Source organism: Coturnix japonica, chromosome 5 (assembly GCF_001577835.2).
Source record: "Coturnix japonica isolate 7356 chromosome 5, Coturnix japonica 2.1, whole genome shotgun sequence".
Classification (NCBI taxonomy): domain Eukaryota; kingdom Metazoa; phylum Chordata; class Aves; order Galliformes; family Phasianidae; genus Coturnix; species Coturnix japonica.
In genome coordinates this window covers 46972881-46998425 of record NC_029520.1, presented here as the reverse complement: position 1 = coordinate 46998425, position 25545 = coordinate 46972881, and the positions used below count along the sequence as shown (strand labels likewise).

Sequence of the window (25545 nt, the reverse complement as noted above, 5' to 3'; positions counted from 1 at the left end):
TTTACTTTACAATGCCTGATTGAAGAATTTGGTCACATGGCAGGAAAAGAAGGTCATTGAAGGGAGCTGTTTTAACAGAAGCTCATTCGTATTTTAAACTGGTCACATGCCTTTTCATCCGTGTCCTCTCTAACATGAGTCTCTAACATGAGTCTCCTCTTCCTTCATCTTTATTTACATTGATCTATTTTGATATTTTGCTGTGCATTGTAAGCTGACTTTTATCTGTTAGCAGCGTGAGAGGGTGGCTGAAGCATCCCCGCTGCTGGCACTGCATACAAGAGGAATCATTTCTGCTAATGAAGGAGCATTATGGCAATTGCATTGACACGATGCATTTTATGCTGACTGGTCAAGATCAATTTTATAAACAAACCAGCGCTCAAGTGTTTCTGCATTTCCATTTGTCTCTGCAGTCAAGCACATGACAAACACGTTCTTTGTCACGTTCCAGACTGGAACAGAAAGTATCTATGTTAAATAGTGGGGCTCGTTAGCTAACATTATCAGAAGTACTGCATAGAGATGCAACCATAGTGCAGTACAGACTGAGAAACGGGTATCGTGCTCATATAATAGCAGTGTTTGTAAAGCATGCCATACATAACAAGGAGAATCTCATCCTGCAGAGCAACGAGATGTGTTGGCAGCTTCAAAGAAATAGATTTAATTCATACCTGAAAATAATTTGATCTTCAGTTTTTCTCCACACGACTTACTGTGTCCGAACAGCTTAAACAAGCTATTGACAGCAGAAATTGTTGGGGAGTTACGGCTTTTTAAGATCTGACTTTCTCAGCAGTTGCAAATACAGGAGCAGAATGCTGATGAGCTCTAAGATGACATATGCATAAAATAAAGGACCCCAAGAATATCATAATTCAAGGCTACTTAAAGTGAAATGTGGTTTTGTAAACATGACGCATATAGTGACTTGGGGAATCTGAACCCTGAGCAGAAAGCCAAGCTGAATACATTTGCAGAGAATGTGCAGTTAGTACCTCCACCGTGATAAGATTACAATGAGCATTTTAGACTCCTGCTAACTATAAACAGAAATCTGAGCCGTGTGGGTCAACGTGGTGACTCAGCAATCCAAGCACCTCCATCCTGCTGCAGTCATAGGACTGCAGTTTGGTTCCCAGAACCACGATTATGATTTCCAGGGGGAACAGGAGATGAGTCAGGGAATTAGAGCAACCTTGCACTGCTTAACTAGCTCTCATGGCTTGATCAATGGCACTGGGAAGCACTGCTGTAGGGAACCCCTGCAACAGTGTCGCAGTGTGCTCGCTGCTACAGAGCGCAGTGGAGGCTACCAGTGCTGTCTTACGTGTGGGGGGAAATTGAGGAGGGAAGAAACAAAGATGGTAAGGAAATAAAGTGAGAATTTTCTATAGCATCGCATAGCAAATAGTATTTACCCTACTGAATGTGAGACAAAGCATACTGCATGCCGTCTGTGATGCAGATATGAACGAACCTTTGAAACTTTATATATCCCACAGCTTAAAAATTACTATTATATTCAAAGTACCAGCAAGCTGGAAAGCACAGCAAAAAAAACCAACCCACAGCATTCCCCTGTGGGAGTGTGTCCTCAGCAGTCAGCTACAGCACCGGGCAGGTAATTAACAAATGCCTGGATAAAATGAGCGAGGGCTTGTTTATCAATCAACATGCTATTAATTATCTCACGTGTCAATTTTAATTGAAGCGATTTGTATTAATAATAGCAGTCTGCCCAACTTGTATGGCATACCTGCAGGGATATGTGCTTGCTCTCATGTTTTCCTCTTGGCACATATTCTAACCTGGATAACATCTTCCCAGTTTCAAAATACTGGGTATTTTTTCACAGATAACTAACTGTGTAACTAATGGTTATTCATTAATAGAACCTATACAAGGAAAACCATCGCCTAACAACTGTCTGAAATTAAAGAAAAAATAAATAAATAGCGCTGTTATGTAAGAAACTGTCTAGCTGAAGACTTGCCATAAAAAAAGAGATCTCCAATGGCACACATAAAGGGGTAACATTATTTGCAAATTACAATAATAGCTTTCCACAGCTGTTCTCATGAAGAGGGAAAGCTGTGTGGCTGATGGTATTTTATTTAAGATTTGGATCCATATGGATTCTGTTGGTCTTTTTTTAAAGATCAATGCCTCTTTTCATTTTACCTTTTCTTACTTTGCTAGTGGAAATGCTGTTGCTCAGTTACTCAGTGACTGTCATAATCCCTGGATCATGTTGAGCCTCTTCTGGAACTGAATCATCCCAGGTGTGCTTTCAATTTAAAACTGATTCTGCTAGGACAAATATTAGGGCAATCACAGCTGCTTCTATGCTACAGAACATGATTATTATTTTATCATTTACAGTATTGCCAGAACTGCCTTGTGCTATGCCGTAGCCTGGCACCTCACAGGAGGCAGCATCTGCCCCCAAATCATCACAAAAACCAGAAAGCTGGCTGGGGGAAGGGAATTAATCAATTATTGACTTTCTCTGTATTAAATACAGGAGTGTCTGAGGTACAGAGATTAAATGACTTGGCGAGGTTATGCAGAGAGCCTTTAAAACAGCTGGGAATTGAAAGTAGCCCTCTTCCATCTAAATTCAGACATGTTGAGTCATCAGTCAATAACAAGACTGATTTCCACGGCAGGAGCTTTTGGAGGCTTTAATCAGGTTTCATGTCCTATTATGCAGGGTGCCATGTAAATATAGAATAGGAGAGGCTCTCTGTAGGCATGTCCTCAAGCAATCCCCAATGATTTCAGGGGAACTACGCATCCAGAAGGATGTCCTGGGGTAGACCTGATTTCCTAAATAGGGACAAAGCAAGAGTAACACCAGCATTATGTGCTGCATATGGCATGAACTGAAAAGTGGGGTAACAGCCAAATAGGTAATTTTTATAGCACCAGAAATGTAAGTTGTTTTCAGCCTAAATTCTGCGGACTTTCTGCATGTGCCTGATTCTCATTCCTAATATCTTCTTAAATTTGTGAACAGTTTCAGTTCATGTGGCAGCATCCTTTTCAGTGGCTGTGTCTAACATCTTGGACTAGAGAATATGTTCTGGAAGCAACTCCCCTGATCAGACCAATTCACAGACGTAAAAATCATAGAATGGTTTGGGTGGGAAGAGACCTTAAAGCACACCCAGATCAAGCTGCCTGCAGTGAGGGGGTCCCATCCAACCTGGTCTTGAGCACCTTCAGAGATGGGGCACCCACAGATCTATGGGAAGCAGTGCCAGGGCCTCATCTCTCTCTAAGAATTTCTTCCTAACATCTAACTTAAATCTCCCTGCTTTTAGTGAAAAGCCAGTTCACCATGCTTTCATTCATATCACAGAGCAGCCTTGGAACATGTGTGCTGGGCTCCCTCCCAGGGAATCCAGAGCAGAGATGTCCTCCAGAATGGTTTCTGTAAGCTCTGAGCAGCACCGAGCTTTGAGCCCATGAGAACTGTTTACACTTAATCTAAAGCACGACCCTTCACCAATGCAGTGTGGAGTCAGGAGCTCCACACCATTCGCTGCACTAGAAGACAGCTCCTCAAAGACCACGACTGCTCAAGCAGATCTGACACATCTCACATTCTTACCCACAGGAAATTTCAGGCTGGGGGGAGAGGAAGAGGTTCAGCCCTGGAGCGGAGCCCTGTCCCTATAAGCAGGATGGAGTAACTTGCTCTGGCCACAGAGTTCTATAGCCACAAACCTAAATGTAGGCACAGCTAACAAAAACAGCAAAGATGTAGCCAAAGGCTTGTCAAAGCTTTCAAGAATTTTCTGACTGCAAGAAATCAGAAGAGAAGATCTCAGTGATCTCACTGAAGACAAGGAGTATCATCCAGGCTGGATGTGGCTCTGAACAGCCTTTGTCTGGTTGTTGGCGACCCTGCAAATAGCAGAAGGGTTGAAACCAGATGATCTCTGAGGTCCTTTTCAACCCAGGCCATTCTATGATTCTATGACTCATGAGGTTAAACCCAGTCAGACACTGAGGAAATACATGACAGAGATGGTAAAAAAAAAGCAAAAAAAAAGTACAAACTCTGAATGGAGTTTGTACTTACTGCACCATATAGTATTATATTACCAGGGCTTTCCTTTCACAGAACAACTTCTTGCATTATAAATAGAGCCAAAACACCTCTCTTGTTGCTTCACAAACCCATTGTTTTTATGCTGGTGTCTTGCAGAAACAAGGACAAGGCAGGGCTCTGTTTTAAAGAGATGATATGAAGATATGAATTTATCCTTCTCCTCTCTCCTGGCTTTTCCTTGGTTCATTGGAGTGTGATCTCTTCCACCCATGAGGTGTGAATACAGATGAAAACATCACTAAGTGCAGTTTTACGGCTGTGGGAGCTGGGAGGTCAGCCCAGAACGATGCTGCCCTTCAAAGTTTTCAAACTATAAAATTTTGATGAGGTGATTCAAGTTGTAGCTGATTCCCATGTGCATGCAGATGCCATTAAATTGCAATGAGGAAATTAAAATCCCTTCTCTTCTAGCATTAATATACAAATAATAACAATAAAAAACCCTGCCTGTTCACTGGATAAATGGCTCAGGTACATGTTAAAGGATCTACGAAGACTCTGTTGCCCTAATACCTAAAACATTAACGGCTCTCGAAGCTCTTGATCTCAAGGAAATTGTAAAGATCATAAGAAAGATTGACTGGCTCTGCGTTGGCTCTGCCTGGAGCACAGCACAGCCAACACCAGTGCTCCAAAAGCCTCTTGCTGTGCCCACACCCAGCTGTGCTCCTGCTCCTTCTGCATTTCCACAAGGAGATCTGCAGGGGCAATCAATCACTAATACTGCACTCAAGTTAATATGCCCACATTTTGCTTAACTGCATAATTTTAAGTGAAGAGCATAATCTGTGATGGATATGTGAGAGACAGGAACGCAACAGGAACCTGACCGTTTGTACTCTGTTTTTTCTTTTGGTTTGGTGTATATAAGTTCACTATTTCAGTGTCATAAGATTATTTTCCCTTCTCAATACAGCTGGGATTGTGATGTTTCCTCACACAGGTTACTGGAATTATAGAATTCTCAAGCATTTTCCCAGAACTAAGTACTCAGGTAGTGTTACTTGACAAACAAGGGGGGAAATCAACATTTTGAAGTGGAATTCAGTCCATCAATATCAGAAACTGTGTCTTCTGATGTGTCTCTGCAGACCCAAAGAGTGACTGGTCTAGAGTAGGACTTGTGGTTATCACTGTAACAACAAAAACAGATGTGGTGGTGTACGGAACAGAAGTGATACATATGCTATTTTTATATGCTCTATATCTAACTAGTGCATTTTCTATACAAACCGATTCAGTTCCTGTTTACGTTTCCCACAGCGTGTTTGCTGTCCTATGTTATGGCTATCACTATTCTGAATGAAGAGGTCTGTACAGCTCTCACATTGGAGTTTGTCAGCACCATTCCTGACTCAGCCAGACAGGCTCACTGCAGGTCTGGGAAGTGCACCTTCTTCCTCCTGCTCCAGCTGGAGGAAGCGCATTGTGCCTCCCCAGGGCTCCTCAGCTTCAGCATGCTGGTGACCAGGAAACAGGAGCTTGCAACTGAACAGAGGTCTCCTGCCTGACCTCTTCAAGGGGTTTTAACAAGGTATTGGGAAGAGCTCCCCAAAACGCTCTTGCAAACAGCATAATTCAGACCACTGCTGTTCAAGGTGCCGGTTTAGCTGACACTCAGCCTTTTATGGACAAGACATGTTTCTAAAAAGCAAAGTCGCAACGTTTCAATATGACTATAATTATTAGTTCTTTCTAGATAGCCTGCTTTTGTTTCACAGCTGAGAAATACACCTTGGATTTGTTCAGTTTCAGAAGCACAACTCTATTACATTTGGCAGTACTAAACCCACTCTTCATTTTCATATTCATTAAGCTGTATTTTTGTCCTACACCAAACCAGAGTCATTAATTTAAAAACATTTAATATCTAGTCCAAAAACCCCAGTGGGCTGTCACATAGCCTTTCCACTTGAGTACACCCCACCTTTTAAAAAGGGAGGAACACATTTCCTGATGGCCCATAAATGTGCTGCCGCTACTTGCATCATAGAACAGAACTTGTTCTACTGGTGGTTAACTCAGTAATTCCATTTCATCTTAATACTCTATTCCTTCTTTTTACGCCTGAATGGGTATAAAACTTTTTTCTTCTCTCTCTTTTTTTTTTTTTTTTAAATCCTAAGCTGAATAATTTCAACATTTAAAAATAACGTTAACAGTTATGTCAAATTATATAATAGAATCATTGAATCATCGAATCATAGAATCATAGAACCATAGAATGGCTTGGGTTGAAAAGGACGACAGTGATCATCCAGTTTCAATCCCCCTGATGTGTGCAGGGTCGCCAACCACCAGACCAGGCTGCTCAGAGCCACATCCAACCTGGCCTTGAATGCCTGCAGGGATGGGGCATCCACAGCCTCCTTGGGCAACCTGTTCCAGTGCGTCACCACCCTCTGTGTGAAAAACTTCCTCTCAGTATCTAACCTAAACCTCCCCTGTCTCAGTTTAAGACCATTCCCTCTTGTCCTATCACTGTCCACCCTCATAAACAGCCATTCCCCCTCCTGTTTATATGCTCCTTTCAAATATTGGAAGGCCACAATGATTGTTAAAAATGGATGGGGATGATTCTTCTGATATCAACCGTTCTCTGCCATTAGCCCCTGTGTTCATTACTGTAGGGTGATACAATACCAAGGATGACCTGATGCACCTTATCCTGAAATGAGAGCAAACAGATGAAATCTATGGACGCACCCAGGGAAATCTAGGGACTTCCCTCAAAATTATGGTTTATAGACTATAATCTCCTTGATGATAACTGAGTGATAAAACACACATTGTTTGCATTTATAACAATTATTGAGTGATTTCATTGTTCCCACTGAAGAAAAGGCCTGCTTTTGTTCGTTGCTGATAGAAAGTTGCTCTTGTTGCAGACCAGGCACTTCCTACTTTACCTGGGTATTTTTATTGGCACTACTTCACCGTGTCTGAGACAAGCCTTATTCCTGTCTCTGCATCTAACTTCCCTCTCACATTTGGGGAATATCAGATCCATATCAGGATCCAAACTGTTTAGTAAGGACCTGTCTTTCATCACGGTAAATCAACAGTGTGTGAATCTAAACAATCTCTTTGTGTTGAATTGTTTTTTTCTTTTTAATTGCACTTCCTTTTTAGCAAACAACAGAGGTTTATTTTCTTCTCTTCGGGACTGAAAACAATGTTTACGTATGACCTTATTTTTAAAACTGCTGCTTCATTTGCAGGGGGAAGTCCTAATGACCTTGATCACCACGCAGCCTGGGAGCAAGGAAGGCAAGAAGCTCTCCTGCAATCAGATCTGTTACCAGAGATCCCCCCCACCTATACAGAAGAGTCTCACAGATAGTAAAGTCCAGTACTTACACATGCACTTTACTGCTAGGCATAATTGCAGGCTGAAGGCTCAAAATTAGTTCACCAGTGGATATTCTTGTACTCATAAGTTCTGTATGTGCCCTGTTAGCTCTGAGCTTTGCACGCTGACAATTTCCTTTTAAAGATATCTCTGACACCTACCTACATTTTATTCTATGCCTCATGTTCTGAACTTAATGCACAGTATGTAGAAATATGATTTTATTTTCCATTACCTGAGGGTGTGGACAGTTCTCCGCCATTTCATTCTGTTCATTTTGATATCAGTATAAATCTTTCTACTGACAGCAGATGCAGATCTGACTCTTAGGCTTTTTTTCTCTCCATCCTGAAGAAGGGCTAATTCTTTTCTCCACTTTCAAGCTCCTTTAGTGCACTGATATACACAGAATCTGATGATCCACTGGACACTCAGAAAATTAGTGACGGATATAATTCTTTGGACAGACTTTCTAGTTGATCACATTGGAAGAAGGATATAAAATGTGAATTTCAGTAAGAACATACAATCATTCCCAATGACACCGCAGGAAAAACTCTTAGTATGTCAAATAGATTTGCTGCCTGTGTAAATGCAGAGCTGCGTTCCCCAGCTTTACTGATGTAAATGCATTTTACGCACCTTTATTTTGTTAACAGTGCAAAGCTGTGGGAAGATGTGGCATTTTCTAAATTCTAACGAGCTTCCAATTACAGAAACACGATCATCAGTGATCGCATGCTTCTGAACAAATCAAAGCACTCTTACGGCCCAGTTAGATTTTATGGCACTGTCAATTAGAAAATAAACAAAATCCCTTAATGAGTAAACAGGGAAAATTTTGATACTGGAAGCACAGAGAAATCATAAATCTGTCAAAGCCATTTCCACAACATCGTTTTTCAGAGCGGAGCAGCTCTTAAAATCTGACAAAATACTGCCCTGCTGCAAGCGACAGTTCTCGTTGCTGCAGCAATCCGTAATGGTTTGGGAAGGGCTTTAAACTAAAGCAGGGGACATTTAGGTTAGACGTTAGGAATAAATTCATCTCTAAGAGGGCGGTGAGGCCCTGGCACTGCTGCCCAGAGAGCTGTGGGTGCTCCATCCCTGGAGGTGCCCAAGGCCAGGCTGGATGGGGCCCTGGGCAGCCTGAGCTGGTGGGGGGCAGCCAGCCCACAGCAGGGTGTTGGAGCTGGGTGTGCTTTGAGGTTCCCTCCAACAGGAGCCATTCTGTGACTGTATTATTTGTGTGTACTGAGAGCAGAACGGCCTAGCAAGCAGCAAGGAGGCTGAGATGCAGCACCTAGACTCATGGCCTGGGTTGCTACCCTGTCCCCAGGCAGCCCCCCTTGCTGTGGGAAAGGATACTGGAATATCCTCTAAGTGATACCGCATTATTGAATCAATCAGGATTTAGGAGGCGCAGGGAAAAACCTGCAGCGTGTTAAGTAGATTTGTACGGCTTCAGGAAAGCTTCACAAAGTTGCTCTGGCGCTGTACAGGAGCCACATGCTTTCTGAGCAGCAGAGGTGCCACGAAACCACCGTGGCCCCGTGCTTGATGCCTGCTTTTTGGAGTTCATTGCCAACACTTTGGGAACACTTCGGCAAGACCAGACACCCGCACCTCAAAGCCAGGAGAAACTATAAAGTGACCCACACCCAGGCTCTGGCAACCGGACGCCCCTTGTAGAGGCCGGCGGTGCCTCTCAAAGCCGGCAGCCCGAAGCGGGGCCCGGGGCCGGGTAGGCGGCGGGCTGAGGGGAGCAGCGAGGCGGAGCAGGGCGGCCCCACAGCGCGGCCCCACAGCGCGGCGGGGCGGGCGGGAAGCGGAGCGACGGCGGTAGGACCCGGAGGATGTGAGAGAGAGCGTGTGGGACGAGCCCGGCTCCGGCTGCGGGGAGCTCGGCCCTGCGGCTCCGGGGGTGCTGCTGAGCGAGAGGCAGCCTCCTCCTCTCGGCCAGAGGCAGGAGCGAGGCGGAGCGGCGGGGAAGGCAGAGCCGGCAGCCCGTGTGAGCCCCATGGGCCGAGCGCCTGCGAGAAGGGGAGGAGGAGCCGGCCCGCCGCCCGCCGCCCGGGGATGGTGAGGAGGCGGCGGCTGCCGTGAGCCCAGTTAGGCCTTCGCTCGGCGCCCGCCCGCCAGGCTCTCCCTTCCTCCGCTCGCTCGCTCCCCCCTTCCCTCCCCTTCCCCTGCCTCTTTCCCCTGCCGCCGCCGCCGCCGCCCTCCCATCACCTCCACCCTGGGCTCCCGGAGCCATGTAAGTGACCCGCTCCCGGGGTGGGAAGGGCCGGGGGAAGGAAGCGCCGGGGCCTGCTCCGCCGCGCATTGTGCGGGGCCGGGAGGGGCGGACAGGCGAGGCGAGGCGGCCGCTCTGCTCCTTCCCCGGGCGGCGGCCGCCGGGCGCCCGCTGACCCGCGTAGGCCGCGGCGGGGGCTTTTGCTGGCCCGGGCTGAGGCACCGAGGGGCCGCCGGGGGTGTGCGTGTATGTACGGGGTAGGGGGGGGCAGGGCTGCGGCCCGGAGCCGGGCGGGAGGGCTCGGGGCGAACAGGAAGCTGTTGGCTTCCCTGGGATGCGGGGAATGGAAGTGCTGCGGGGTGGGGGGCTCCCCCGGCCGCCCTCTGGGCCTGCTGCAACCGCGTCGTCCCCGAGCATCTCCGAGGGAAAAAGGGGCTTTGGGGCAGAGGGAGGCACGGGGCATTTCCCAAAGTGTAGCACAGAAAGTGGCCGATCGTTCCTCCATCTACTCCCCCCGCCCCCATTTTCTCCCTTTATCTTTTGTGCGGCTCCGCGCTGCGTTGAGGATCGGGGAGTGTTTACAGTCGGGGGTGTGAGTCTCCGTGTGTTGGTGGTGCTGGGCAGTGTTGCTGGGCCCCATTGCTTTGAGTTCTTGCGGCGGTGTTGTGCAGAGCTGCGAGGAGCTGCTTACAGCCAACCCCCCTCCGCCCCCCAGGTGGAATTCTGCAATCGCTGAAACGTTCCTGCAGACTTCCAGGACTTTTCCTTTGGGTTCTTTGTAGAGCTCAGAATTCTAACAGTGTGTGCTGTATTTGCTGTCTGTTTTTACTGACACAAAGGTACAGATGCAGGTTGCACCTTATTGGGATTCCCCCTGCCCCTGGGAAAGGATTTAACCATTTTTCTCTCTGCTTTATTTTTCTTCCATCCCACCCATACAAGAAGCTAATCCCTGCTTTACTCTTGTTTGCTGTACTTATGCCACCAGGAGGGATGTACATTTTGAAATACAGTTACAAAGGGGCGTTACTAAGACTTAATTCAGAAGAATATTTGTTTACAGGTAAATAAACGTAACGCAGCCTATGACTAGTAATTACTTTTTTGTAGCAGCTAATTTCCTGATGACAGCCACAGCATTTGTCTGAGTTAATAGATTTAAAGGCACCGTGGAACTACCTTTGATTTTCTTTAAACAGGAGGGTTTTCCTTGTGTACATTATAGAACTGCTTTAGGTTCTGAGCTGCAGCAGTAAATCGAATCTAAGAATTGATCCAGTGTCCACAAGTAACCTGTAGCTCCGGCGTTGCTGGCTTATAGAAACAACCTGTAAGTAATTACAAATAGGATTAAATGGGTTCATGAGTGACTTGGTTTGTTTGGGAGACGGAACAAAACTTCCGTTATAAATACTTTGAAACGGGATTTGATTAAATGCATCTTAAGTCGGTGCAGAAGTTCTGAGCAGCACAGTCATTAAATTATATGAGGGTAAACTGTAAAAGGCCTTCTTCTTGTTTTGGAACATAAAGAAGATTTTGTTTAGCCTATGTCTTTGACGGAGAGTATGAAGAGATCTCTTTTTCTGCCATTGCTTAGTTTTGAAATACGCAGTTCAGTTTGTCCTATCAAACTGCAGTTGTGGTTGAAGCTCAGACAGCTGCATGTCGTAACTCTGGCCCCTCACCTGAACCAAATCAACCTCCTGTCTATTGATTAGTGGAGACGTGAGAGCACAGGCATTCCAAATTGCAGCTTTGTAAACCTAGATTGTGCTGACGGATTGGAGGAAAAGTGGATGTGGCTTTAGAGATCTTTTCTCCACTTACTGCTTTTTCCCGCAGTTCTTAGTGTCAGAGAAGCATTATTAAACCTTGTGATAAGCTGCACGTACAGTCATGAAATACTCATTTAGACATGGTGTTGTTCTGAATGGAACATCACATGAGCTAGTAGCAAAATATTTGTGACCATGCCTAACTCATGGGCCACAATGCATTTTTGTAAAGCAAGCTAAGATGCTGGAACAACCTGGTCCTTCTGTTCTCTCTTGAAAGCTGTCTGCCCAGATTGAGTAACTAGGTCATGGTGTGAAGCCGCTGTGAGTTCACAAGGCCTTGAGTGCTTTGGAAGCGCTGCTTCTCCTGGGTAGGATTTGCATAATGCAGGAGATGTACTTCACTGGTCAGAGCCTGGTGGAGATACTGCTCCGTACGCTCTACTTAAAACGTTTGCTGGAGCCCAACTTTGTTGCTCTTGTGCCGTTTGGATACAGTTGGCTGTGAGCTTAAAGGGAGAGCGGGGATATGATGCAGAAAGAGAGCGCAGGTTGCTGGTGTGATGTGTGGGCCCCACAACACGCACCTCTGCTCCCCTGCTGTTCTTGTGACGGTGCCTTGAAACCAAGGTAGGTAGGTGGGTGCTTGGGTCCTTTTTTGAATGGTTCTGCTGTTGCATGTTAAGAGAACATGCATGGATATGTGTCATATGAGGGCATTAGGACTGCCAGTCTGGGATGGGCAAAGCAATAGTCTTAGGAGCGTGCTTTGCTGTAACCTGCTTCCTGATCTGTGCTGACTGGCACAGCCATTGTGCTGAGTGAGACAGGGATGGGACTGAGGCTGGTGGGTTTGATCATCTTCTGACAGAGCCTTACTCCTTCCCAAGGATGAAGTCATTACCATGATGCTCCTACATCCCGTAAGCTTGTTTCAGATTCAGCGTCAATGGGAGAATGAATTTCCTTCCTGCACTGCTTTAGGGTGTGAATAGAAAGGAATATGAAATTTGACCTTGAAAAGAAGGGAAATTGAGTAGGACAGATTGATCTCTTGATTTCAGGGATATTTGGGAAGAAGCGAACGTGAATCTAAGCACGAGAGCATATGAGAAAAGGAGATCTCCCAAATAGAGGCAAGATGATTCTGTTCCACCTTCTGTTTAAGCTGACTCTTTAAAGCAGGCTTCATTGTTTCATTGCGCAGGGAGGTGAGTTATCTCATTACCTATGAAAGTTAATAACCTTTGAGGAATTAATGTATGCATAAGATCAGTATTCACTGCGATACAATGCTGATGTTGTGCTATTTGTGATGTACTGCACTTCCGCTGTGTGAGGAGTATTTTGGTCTTGAAAAAGGTATTACAGAAAGCGTATTGAAAGTCCAGCAAACTGAATGCTGAGAGAAAGACAGAGTTGTTTGGCTTTTGACAGTAGTCAGTCATGTGCAGATACAGACTGAAGCAGCCAGGTCATACTTACCTCAGATGCCCTCTGCTCACTGGGAACCATTCCTAGATGGCCATAAATGAGGGCTGTAGTAATTCTTCTTCTTTTTTTTTTTTCTTCTCTCTAAAGATTTTATGCAAATGGAACTTTCTCTGGTTTACACATCTTCAGAAACACACTGACCTGTAGTTAACTTACTCCTCTAATCCAGGAAATTACCATTACTTGCTAGCCCTCCATTTGATTGCCTTTTATTTAAATCCATTTATTAAGCACAACTTGGATGTGTATTTTGAAGGACCAGATAGAGTGAGTTTGCTGCTGTTGGAGCTGTGTCTTTGGACATTCACAGCGAGAAGGCATTCCCAGCTCTAAGAACAGTTCCCCCTTACAAAAGAAATGCTTTGGCATTGCTGAGGGAACAAGGTGGAGCCGATGCTGCATTGTGGTGGAAGGAGCTGTGCAGGTAGACACATCCCTGATGGCAGTGCTGCACTAACAAGTGGGGGATGCTTCTTGTATAGGAACTGGAGGCAGAGGGCAGTCCAGGCTTTTTGGGCACGACAGAAACTGGAAAAAAGTAGTTCCTCTGAACTTTGGGTTTCGTTTCTGATTTGCTGTTTTTTGGTCTGCGTAGTCACTGGTTCAGACTGAGGTGACAGTTTAGGCTGTGAGGAGCAGGAGGCTGCCAGGAGGTGATCGTAGCAAGTGTTAACACACATAAACCTGGAGTATGTTAGTTGGGGGTTCTATGATTTTGTACCATCACACTTTTTTTTGGTATTAGTAAAAGGATGGTCCTTTCTACAGACTAGTGTGGTTCGTAGCTTTCTTTTTCCTTTTAAGTATAAATCCTGAAAAGGATTGATTGCTTTACATGTTGAAATTGTTGAACTGAAGAAACAGAGGTAGGCTACATAGACCCCACTTTCTGTTACAGCACCATCTTAGATGCATTTCACACCTTGGTGCTGTGTTTTCTTACCTAAGCTGTGATAATCTTAGGGGTTTTGCTCAACACTTTGCAAATCTCTCAATGCTTAAGTGAAGCCTTTAGCAAGGTTTGGTCTCTCGTTGATGTCAACAAGTAGATGTAGCTGGCGCGACTGTTGTGCATGCATTGTTGAAAGGAGAGTGGAAGCCTGCTGTGTTCATCAAGTTGTGTCTTAATTGCTCTGGATCTGAAGGAGTTTGTTCGAAGACAACTGGTGGCTGTGGGTTGCTGGTCTCTATTCTACAGCATATGGTTCTCACATATTTATTTATGAAATTAAGAATTCTTACAAGTCTCTTGTTCCAATGTCATTTTTTTTGTGTGTGTTTTCCCTCCCTCGGGCAAACGTCGTATCTGTTTCTTTGAGATGATAATTATAAGCAGTCAGAAATGGCAGATTCATAATTTGGAAAAATATCTGCCATTTTTAGGGGAAAAAAAAGAAAAAAAAAAACAAAACACACAAAAACATAAAATGTTACTGGAAATAGCGATAAATAGTTAAAGTTCATAGGCAGAAATACTAGGATTGACTTCATTCTCTCGCATCTCCTACCAGTCAATTTCTGCTTCTAGTGACCATTCAAGTTTGACTTTCTTGCTTTGAAAATAGTTTTAGAGCGTTGGCAACAAATGGTGCAGGCCCCTCTGTCCTTGCTAATGTCTCAGTTCTGGATTGGATTCATTTTGACCACCTGCTTCTTCTATTCGGGGTTGTGTCTTAGTGAGTTATGTGAAATTACTTGCTTTTTAATCTGGTTTCTGATGAGTATCACCTGCGTGCTCACAAATAATTGATGTACACACGCCAAATGCATGCAGAGATGATATATATTTGTTGGTGGGAATGTGATGTCTCAGTGTTTGGAGTGAGACCAGTAAAAGCCAGGTCTTTGCTGGCGTGTTACAAGGGTTGTTACTTAGTTATTGCTTAGAATGTGCCACTAGTTAGATTTTTTTTTATTGCCTAAGCTGTACCAAATTGGATGAACAAATGGACCCTCTGAGAGCTCAGGAGTCATTAAAGAAAAGCAGAACTATATCACAAGCAGAAAAAAGAATAATATTCAATTTAGGAAAAGAATAAAAGCTGATGTGTCTGGGAAGAGCTACTTTCAATGAGGGAGAGAAAGATGAAGATCATTTGTGTGATAGTCAGCCGTGAGATGGCCAAAACTTATTGAAAATGTGTCTGTTTTGAGTTATTTAGGTAGGGAGTTCATCTCATAAAGCAAAATGGTTTAAATCCTAAGGTGTCCCTAGCTTATTTCAATGCAAGGAGCAGCAGCCATGTGCAGTGAGTTAAATAGGATAGAATTGATCAGGGTGCTTCTGAGGGCTGATTTAGGATAACATGAGCTTATCTGGGTATCTTTGTAAAGAAGCAAGAATTATATCGAAGACAGAGAAGGTGATTTGGGGGGAAGACAAGGAGATTTGAGTGAGATAACAGGATAATGTGCAGCAAAGCATTGGGAGTTTTTACTCTTGGGAGCATATCCCTAAGATGCGCCGTGTATTTGTTGATAGACTGATGCACGGCAGGCTGTAAATAAACCTTCCTGAGGGGATTCTGGAAGTCTTACCAGGAAATATTTATAACTGGACTTTGCTGAGTCTTGGATTTTTTCTTGTTGGGGGCTGTTTGGTGTTGTTGGAGGGCTGGAAGATGCCTACTGGGCAGGGACTTGGAGCCATCTGTAATCTAGACAGGGTGGTGGTAATTGTGCATCTGCCAGCGGTCAACCAGTTTAGTGAAGAAGCAGTGCTTCAGCAGGCACTTCTTCCAGCACCTTCACCTGCTGAGATACAACAATCCTTGTGAAGAACAAAGCCATCATTTAGGATTTGTAATAATAGTAAAAAAAAGAAGAAAAGCCAACAACCCACCAGTGCAAACTACTCCCTATTGTATCTCTGATTTAATATGTGATGTACTTCAAATAATAGTGGACTTCTTTTTTTGTTGTTGTTTTTGTTTGATCCTTTTAGAAGTAGCCGAGAAGGAGAAAGACAAGAAACAAACCATCCCTTTTGTGGATCCTTCTGCTGGAGTTCAGGAATTTCAACAGTGATCTTTTGACACGAACCGATCTACCAAGAGACATTCCCGCCATTATGAATGAAGTAGCGATAGTGAAGGAAGGATGGCTCCACAAACGAGGTAAGTTACTTTCCTCTTCAGGACGGCTGTGTTGGGTCCTGTAACATGGGATCTGCCCTTTAGCAAGGTACACTCAAATAGTGGGTTGTTATTTTCCTCAGTGGGGAAAGGAGTGTGTGTGACTTTCTGTCAAGCTGAGAAAATGCATTACAAGGGGATTTCTTTGGGTTCGTGCTTGTGCGTGTGTTCACATAAAACCGCGCCAGCTCTTTGGTTTGAAAATGATTATGAAGATAGCAACCAGAGATGATACTTAGAGTGTTAAAGGTTCAACTGAGGTAAATCATTTGTTTCATATGTAGATCTGTTGCTTTTTCCGTTTGTGTGCTGTTAGAAGATAGAATTGTCTTCAGGTGAACCTTGATTTGAATGGTGATCAGTCTTTGCGAGCAGTGCTGTTCTCTTGCAGAGACTTGCCAGAGAACGTGTTCTGTTTGCCTGAACCTCTCTTGGTACTGGTGTCTTGGACTCAAAGAGCAACCTTGATGTTGTGCACTCTGTGTTTCTGCTTTACCGTTAACAAAGTATGATTTTTATCAAAAATTTTCTTGACTGGATGGCGAAACTGCACTAAGGTAGTCACATGTAGCATTATGCTTTTTGCCTTTTGAAGTGTTGTATTTCCAAAATGCTGGATTTGCGCTTAATTTTTGAGAGGATAGGTGGGTGTTTTCAACTCTTGGCTTACCTGCTTCTTTGTATTCTGCTATTGTTTCTTGTAAGAGAGAAAGCAGTGTTAGGTACTTTCCTTAATACCGTCATATTTTGGACCAAAACCAGAACCCGTGTGCTCCAGCAGTAGGGAAGCTTGTATGGTTTTGCAAACTCAGGATTTTTCTAGAGGGTTTGCAACAACATGCCTGAAGGTGCAAAGGTATAGTGTAATTATTTTTGGAAGAAAAATGGAAATTCATTATCATAACCTTGATAAAGGCTGATCATTCATCTGCAACAATGAAGCTTATAATCCGTGGTTTAAAAGGGTGGAAGCTGGATGCAGTTTAGCAAATTATCTGATGCTTGATGTAAAAGTGCTTTGATAAGTTTTTTTTTCATGTTTTTCTTCTGGTCTGTTTTACTTTAAAAGCAAGGTTAGGAATTCTCCTATTCACTCGTTACCTTCAGTAACACAGGCTCCCTTATTCTGGTAACGTACTTGTGAATTACACTGTTTGGTTAAAACAGGAGGAAGAAACAAAATCATGTTTCCCTTTCCCATTTATGTATCTAGAAATTCATTAAATAAGTGATATATTTTGAGTTTTAAATGGCATATTTAGACTGCAGTGATTTTAAATCTTCTTGTTACGTGTTTTTTCTGTACTTTTTAAAATTCTCTTTCTTTTTATTTCTTTGAGGGGCACTGCACAAAAATCCGAGGGACACATGTTTAGTTATAAAAATCTGAAAATGGAATTGGAAAACCAGACAGATTATCAGGATGATCCAGGTGTTTCTGAAACCTTAAAGCAGTCGTATTTCAATCTTGTTTTTATTTAGCCTTAAGTACTGAATTTATTTTGTTTCTGGAATTACAATGAATCTACTTTCATGTAAGGAGATCTCTACAGGTCTTAGTAAAAGATGCTCTGATCTGTTGATCTGATATTTTTCACATTACCTTACAGAAACAGGTCATGGTCTCGCATTGCTCACTGATAGCATTGTGAGATTATCAGCAGAACGCATTTCCATTTCCAAAATGTTACTCTGCATGTTCTGCATTGCAAATTTGTGCCTAAACTGTCAAATTTATCTTGGTGGTTCTTGGATGCCAGTTGTCCCAGCCTTTTTTTAACCAGTTCCCTGTTGCTTTTTTGCCTTCTTGATAGGTACAGTGACTCCTACCTCATCCTGCTTCGTTCATTTTGCCATTGTTAATTTGGCATTGTCCAATTGGTTTTAGAAAGCAGTGCTGTATCTCCCCAGCTTACCCTGGTGCCAGCTCTGTTACTCTCTTAATCATAACTGCTGTGAGATCTGTTGAGAAACTCAGTTCTTTTGGCTTGGGGGAGGGGAATCTGATCCATTTGTGTATATGTTTTGTAAATGACTCTTCTTTTTAATCACTTATTGTTAGACCCTATCGGTTTGCTTGCTCTGCAACATGAAGTGCTACAACCACAAGATGTTTCCAAAACTGATGTCTGATACTGTGAGCTTCTGAAGTTAAGGCATAAACAATAATTACTGCAGGGAGGGACTGCTAAAGGACTTTAGATTTAGGAAATGTCTGTTGTTTGCCTTATAAAACTGAAGGTTGGACTGCTTGTGGTCTTTGAAGGTCCTAGAGCTTTTCACATGCAAATATTTTGTAGCAACTGGCCAAAATCCAGATTGGGCAATTAACTTTCTCTCTACCTAAAATTTCCCCCGTCGCTTTGGTTGGATGTGATGTCTCGTAGTTCGTGTCCTGAGCAGTTGAACAGCGTGACTGCATGCAGTTAAACAGTTGCTACATCTCAATTAAGCAGAGGTTCAATTTTAGTAGTTTTAATGATTTGTGTATGTATAAATCAGCTGGTAAAGTGCTCTGGAGTCCTTCTGGATGGCAGGTGTATGTAAGCATAAAGCCATCATTATCAGGAGCAGGTGTTTTGGCCTGGCAGAGAAATAGCAGGGCTTTCTAGAATTCTGGGGTTGTTTTCTTCTGTCAGCTTGCTTTACATTTTGGTTTTTGTTTCCAAGATTAAAAATACAAATGGAGAAATGAAATTAAACATCTCTGTCTGGCTGTGAGCTCTTGGCAGTTCTGTAAGTCAGTTGCTTAAAGGAAGTTCTACTTCCAGTAGCACAGATGTTTGTTTGTGGAGAGGCCAGAGTCAGCCCCGTGACATGCCTAACCTCAACCAGGCAGAAATGGAAGAATTCATGAATGAACTTTTTTCCCACTTGGCAGCACTTGTTGCTATTACTGCAGTCACAGTGAGGCGACAGACTCTTGCAAGACAAAAACAGTAGTTAAATTACTAACCAGTTTGTGCAGAACTGCGTAGCTGAAGGCTTTAAACACACACGTGAAAAGCACGGGGTGAAGAAACTCTGATTTGGGGCAATGCATTTTGTGTGTATTCAGCACACGTAGTCTCTGAGGGTTAAGCAGGGGAGATATGGGGGAAATGGGGAGCTACAGAGTTGCTATACTTGTGATTCTATATAAAGGAGCAAAGAGAAAAAACATCTGTCCAAATTGCTGCTTGCTGAAATATTGAGATTACTGGTTTTTTAGATGTTTTTAAGGAGTATCTTTTCTTCTGGTTGTGTGTTGTGGAACTTTTAGATGAAAGAGAAATACCTGAGTGCATTTCGTTAACTTTACTGCTTCGTTTGTAAAGATCTCACTGGATTTCTCATACATTCCTGCTCTGGTCCCTGCTTAAGAAAGTCCTTCTATTGTTTTCAGTCTTCATCCTGTTTTTTTTTAAAGTCTTTCTGCAAGGCTAACAAAGAGTGGGATTGTGTGTGCTGATGCTCTGTCATCTCTGTCTTCCCTACTACGTCCGGTTTTCCTATTAGGGCATAAACTCAATGGAGAGAGGAGTCTTTTGGAGAGAGAGGGTAGGACGGAAGGAGGGGGAGGGAAAAATGTGTGCTGACATTTACGAAAGGAAATAGAAATCTAGATTTCTCACTCAGGGAACTTTGAAGTAATTTTGAGCAATAGGAGAAACCTGTGTATTCCTCCATTAATATTTGGCAGCAAACATGGAGCTGCTTTTTTGTTTGTTTTAAAATAGCATAAGAACACAGCGCAGTGATTTTAAGCATGAAAAGCAGAACGTGTCCTCCAAATGTCAGTTTGTGTGGGCTTCAGGCCGGACAGACTATTTGAGTAGTTGAAGTCTAGCTGCCCATCTGATGAAAATGGCTAAAGATGCTTGAATGAGGAATTGCGCAGAAGATACTTATTCCACTGCTGGAAATACTACTCAATTTGTTAAAGAATTGTTTCTGTAATGAAATGGAGCGACACAGATGTTCTAATAAATAACTACAAGTCCTTGGTGGTTTGCCTTTCTACAGCTACATTGCATAAAATGAATGCAGGATCTTTGATACAAAATAAAAGCTCAGTGTTAAACACTGTTGCTCTTTTCACCTTATTTAGCAGAGTAATGTGGTCTGTAAATTTTACTTGTTATTTTGAGCTCAAGTTCACACTTCGAGTGTTCTGCTAGTATGAATTGAAATGGAATCATAAGATGTGTGACCAAAAGTTAACTCTGTTTCAAGCCAGTGGGTGTCTTGTGTTGCCATTTTCCTTCCCCTCCTTTCTTTTCTCTTTCCTGTTTTCATCATGTTCCTTACCTCTTTTTTGTATGTGTTTGTGTGTTTGCTTTATTTTGGAGTCTTTTTTTTTCCTCTTTACCTTGGCTTTTGTCTGTCTCTGGGATGTAGCTGGGTGCTTTCTTGATGACCTGTGTAACCAGAAACGTCAAGGTTCACGTTAGTTCAAGGAGTGTCTGGCTTTCATGGCATTTCAAAGGAGTGGCTGCGGCATTTGATACAAAGCATCCTAAGGCACATCTGAACTCTGGAGGTGCCAGCTATGGAGAAGCACAGCTGCTTCAGAGGGAAAACTGAGGGTAAAAGGAAAGGTAAACAACTAGATAGGAGCTGAATGAGGAATGGAAGGGGGAAGTTTGTAACAGAGGGAAACAATCTGATGTCGCTTCCAAAGCTGAAGGCTTGGGTATATAGGGAAATCTCTAGCTGTTCTTGAAATCAAAAGATAAGCTGTGTCAGTTAGTGGTATTTGTTGTGTGTCTCTTTTTCAACACAAGGGGCAATAGTTTTGCAATGCTGGCTCTCGGTTGCTTTCATTTTGCTAGCACTGTTCTGGGAAAAGGGAACTGGGGAGGAACCAGGAAATTATCGACCAATAAATCTGACCTTGGTGGTAGGCAAGGTCTAGAGACATTAATAAAGGATGAGATCACAAAACATCTGGAGAAATACGAGCTGATAATGGCTAGTCAGCTTGACTCTTGGAGGGTAAACCTCATATGACGGAATTATTTGTGGAGGGATCATAGGAAACAAACTGGGTACAGTGTACTGTAAAAAGTCTGCTTTGGACAGCAGGGAGGCCAGATGCTGAGGATTACCTAGCACAGCATAACTGTACTGTACTATGCCTTTGAGAGGAGACACAACTAGTGCTGCCCAGAAATCACTTGTCTTCCTACCACTCAGCAGCAGATTGCTTCAGGTTTTGACCATCTCAGTTACTTTCTAGGGTCTTTTTTGAAATGTCTTTCTGGCCAGGAATCCTTGGTGTCACAGCTTTGCATTTCTGAAGGACGAAGTCTGAATATTTGTTTGTTTGTTTGCCTGTTTCCTGAGGAAAAAACTTCCTCTCACCAAAATTTGCATTCCAGTCTTTTCCCTGCCAACATACAGTTCTTAAGTAAGAATAAGTTTCTTAATCTGGAGAAGTCATATTAGGTTAGGTCTTTTTCCTCTGTGTTTGTAAACTGCTTGGAACTTGTGAGTGATACCAAACCCACTCTTGGTTTGAATGACAAAGAAGAACAGCTCTGATGTAGGTGCTCAGATTGTTTGTGTCAGTTCTGGAAGTTTACTTTCATATTCTGCGTCGTTGTACGTCAGCAGCCAAACAAACTAGGTCTCAGTTTTATCTAAAAAGTGAGGTAGCATCATAAATTGCTGCTACTTCTTGTTAAAAGAGATCTGAGAATGAGGGATCTAGGACATTGTGAGTCTTATTTAAAGCAAGCCCAGCACTGCTTTATACAGTGGTTTACAGAGAAACCGTCTGCATTGTCTTTGATCCTCTCCTCTCCTTCCTGGTTCCTTTCTTTTAGAGGAGAAACAAAGTAAAAGCTTGGCCTGTGGGGAAAAAATAAAATAAATATTTGTCCACATGTGGTTTTCTATTTCTTTTTTTCCCCCCTTCTCTTAGTAAACATATTGAGAAGTCATCAGGTCTGCACTGAGGAAGAAGTATGTACTAAGGGAGTGTGCTATTTTGAGGTGAGGAGAGACCAGAGAATAAAGCTCTGCGCATTGTTCTTGCAGGAGTGATTCTGAGCAGGGAACCGCAGTGCCTTTTGAATTTGGCGCCCAGTCCTTCCTTTGGAATTCCTTCCCTGCAAACCCCTGTGAATGCCAGATGCTTCCATTCCCTTCCTCTGTTTCACGCTCATTCTCCCACTGTGTCCACATCTCCAGCTGCGCTCCTTGCCTGTGCCAGAACTGGCTCTGGATTAGCACCAGTAGCCTTAGGCTTCACCAGCTGAAAAGAACTGGCCAGGACTTACACTATTAGACTACGTGGTGACCTGTAGTAGGGTCTCCATTTACCTACAGTTTGCTTTGCTGCCAGCTTCTCCTAAAAATTGCTATGGTGGTTGTTGCTTTCAGGATCATCCAAGAAATAAAGCAACAAACCTTGTATGTGTTGGAAAAGAGTACTTAACATTTGAACTTTTCATTTGAATGTGTTTTGAAAGATGGAGCATTGTTGTAAGAAAATAACTGTCAGCCTTGTGGTTGGTTTTTGTGCGTGTGTGTTTTTTCCCCTTTTATGTATTGAATTAACTGATTTACTAAGAAAAGAAATGAGTTGAACTTTATTGAAAGGTGATCTCTCAAGGGGTGAAGACAAGAGGAGGGATTATTATTTTCAGATGCACATTGTACCTGAAACATAATGCGTCTTAAAGGGGGAACAAAAAGCAGGAAACAGTATGAGGAAAGAGGAAGAAAAAGAATGGAGGAAAAATGACACCATATTAGGTGTGAAGTAGTGTGCTGCTGTGAGAAGTGTTTATTGCAACTGTAAGGGGGAAATAATGAAGACCAAACCTGAGTGAAAACATACTATGAACTCTTGGATTATTCTCTCAACTCTTCAAGTTGAGCCAAAAAAATGTGAAATGATAGTTGGTCAAACAATGTTGTGAAATTTGTCAATTTATGCAAAAGTGCACGGTCGTGTTTGCAGACAGCTGAGGTAAACAGTCATCACAGCCTGCAGGCAGAAGAAGGGAGCTGTCAGTTGCTGCTTTCTCAGTCTCCTGGGTAAGTCAGGAGTGCGATTCTGAAGTAGAGACGTGCTCTGAGCCTGTGGTTCTGCATATGGCTGCAGAGTTGTTCTGTGGCTACTGGGGCTGAGCAGAGCACCTGGTCACTCACAGGGCTATCAAATCAACACGCTGCTCAGCTTTAATAACGTACTCTTAATGGGAGCCACAAAGCATGCATGCCCAGGGAGTTGGGTTTTGTGTTGGCTGTGAACCACAACCTTCACAGGAGATGGTTGTGTTGAGGACTGGAGCTTGTACCATGTTGTGTGGTGGTGTGCTGATAGGAAAGTCTGACTCATTGAGTTGACACTGTGGATTTCAGGTGCTGAATGGGGTTCATGGCTGCTTGCAGCAGTAGCTGTTACTTCTCAGATTTTAGGTGCAGGCCTTAAGTGTTTGCAAAGATCAGTTCCCACCAATAGATGCTAGGAGATTTTTGACAGCTTTGCCCATTTTTCTTACAAACAAAACTATATTTGAATTTATTTTTTTATGCATTAAACTCCAGTAAAGTCTCAAGACTTAACAGGAAAAAATACTTGCATAGAAAACACATTGCAATAATTTTAAGTCTGTGTGTGTGCTATACTGCATCTGCAAAGATACTACTACCGTGTTTGGAATAATTTAGTTACACTGGTCTGAAAGATGCTTACACCAGGTAAGGTTTATGCCCTGAAATACAAGGACGCTCAATGCTTTATCTATTTTTGCCATCATTCCTTGGTTGGCCTTTACCAAGTGAAGCATGAGTAAGATGTTACACCCTTGAACAAAACTGTTGAGCAGTTCAAAATCCATTGTTAGGCCTCTTCATAGCTGCATGGAGGGAATGCTGCCTTGTACTTGCTTGTTGCTTTTCATGGACTTGCAGGCACAGATTGTTCTCTCCGGGTTGTTTTTCACATGTGTGTCATCGAAATACCCGCTCCTGTCTGTGGGCCGTAGACCTTCTGTAAATAGTTACTGAAATGGAAGTATTTTCATGGTATAGGCTACTTACATTCTGTTTGAAAAGTCCTGATTATGTGGTCTCCTTCCTCTCTTATCATCATTAAGTAGAAATTAAGCTTTGGGAGCACCACAAGAAGTGTCAGCTTTTCAGCTGAAGGCTTTCGTTTCTTAATTCAAGGCTTCACTCAAAGTGTGGCTGTAGCGTTTTAGCCATACTGTATGTTTATACATGGACTAGACTTGAATCTGTGATAATTTATGATGGCAACACGAGTTGTGGGGCTAGGAAGTAATTTTATAGGTGGAAACTGGTTTCTGAGCATAGGGTAAGAATTCCGTGCTGCTGTAAATTCAGGAATCAAGTCATTTGATGATGAATATTTTTTTATGTTGCTTTGGCAATATCTTGAAAACGGTGCTTTTAACTGGTAAGTGAAATACCACTAGTCACTGCCATTTGCTTTTCTCTTTCTGTGTGTGTGTATTAGGAAATCTGGCCTCTTTAAGTGGTCTATCAGTAGAAAAATGGTGTCACTGGTTTAATGCTTCCTCAAATGCCTTTCAGGCAGTTGAACAAGTAGGATAATAATGAATTTTTTCAACCTGAAGTTTTCCTCGTATCAGAGATCTCTTTATTTCTAGATTGTCTTTTCTGGTACAGATAAAGCTTTAATATTGTGTAAATGTTTGAAGATATGCAACTGATTCATCTCCAGGTGTGGAAGCTGAAGTTGTCTTGTTACTTGCCTGATAGAAGTAGTATTTATCCTAAATGAGAATTAGGAAAAATTACTTTTTTATACGTGGAAAACCCCTTGAAAACTTGCCAGCAGCAACCTTCAGTGGACTTGTGGAGGCACTGCCTACCGAACACTGTTGTGACAGCTTGTTTCTGTTGTTTCTGCAAGGGTTTATCCTGTAAAGTCAAGATATCCTGCTCCAAGAGAAGGGGAGAGATGGGGAGATTACATCATCATGGAAGAATACCAGAATAGTTAGCTTTAAAGCCATTCAAGACTACATTGGCACCCCTTTGTTATACAGTGTAGCTGAAAACGAACTGCAGCAATAATGAACCAATCCATCTAAATCACAGCAGCTGAACAACTGACTGTTCTATCTCAAAATGCAAATGCGTTGTGCAGAATGGATTTAATTGTAAATGTTTACTTAGTAGGGAATATGAGCCTTTTAGTTTGTGACAATAATCATGAATACAAAGACCCAAAGAATTTCAGGGTTTACATAGCTTGTCCCCGTTCTCATAACAATATTTCAAAGTCAGTTTTTTAAAGAAATATACCATTTGGCTTTTTTCTAGCCAGTGAATAGAAATCCTAAATGCCCAATTGCTAAGCCACACATTGAAAACTGAAAGATAAATTTAGCTGTGTGTATTTAGATCGGGCGGGCTTTTCTGTTGTGTTTCTTTCAAAT

General features: G+C 43.0%; 1 protein-coding gene and 1 long non-coding RNA gene across 2 annotated transcripts in view; both read left to right on the top strand.

Annotated features, from left to right (window-relative positions):
- The first annotated feature begins 2204 nt into the window (after positions 1-2204).
- LOC116653500 lies at positions 2205-7788 on the top strand. The gene is made up of 2 exons (XR_004307483.1): positions 2205-2288; positions 7348-7788. It is a non-coding gene; the product is annotated as an uncharacterized LOC116653500 (long non-coding RNA).
- Positions 7789-9308: 1520 nt separating this feature from the next.
- The window catches only part of AKT1 (AKT serine/threonine kinase 1), a 68833-nt gene continuing 52596 nt past the window's right edge, over positions 9309-25545 (top strand). The window contains exons 1-2 of the mRNA XM_015865475.2: positions 9309-9735; positions 15931-16102. Coding sequence (XP_015720961.1) covers positions 16057-16102 — 46 coding nt within the window. The 5' untranslated portion in view covers positions 9309-9735; positions 15931-16056. The remainder of the gene's footprint in view (positions 9736-15930; positions 16103-25545) is intronic.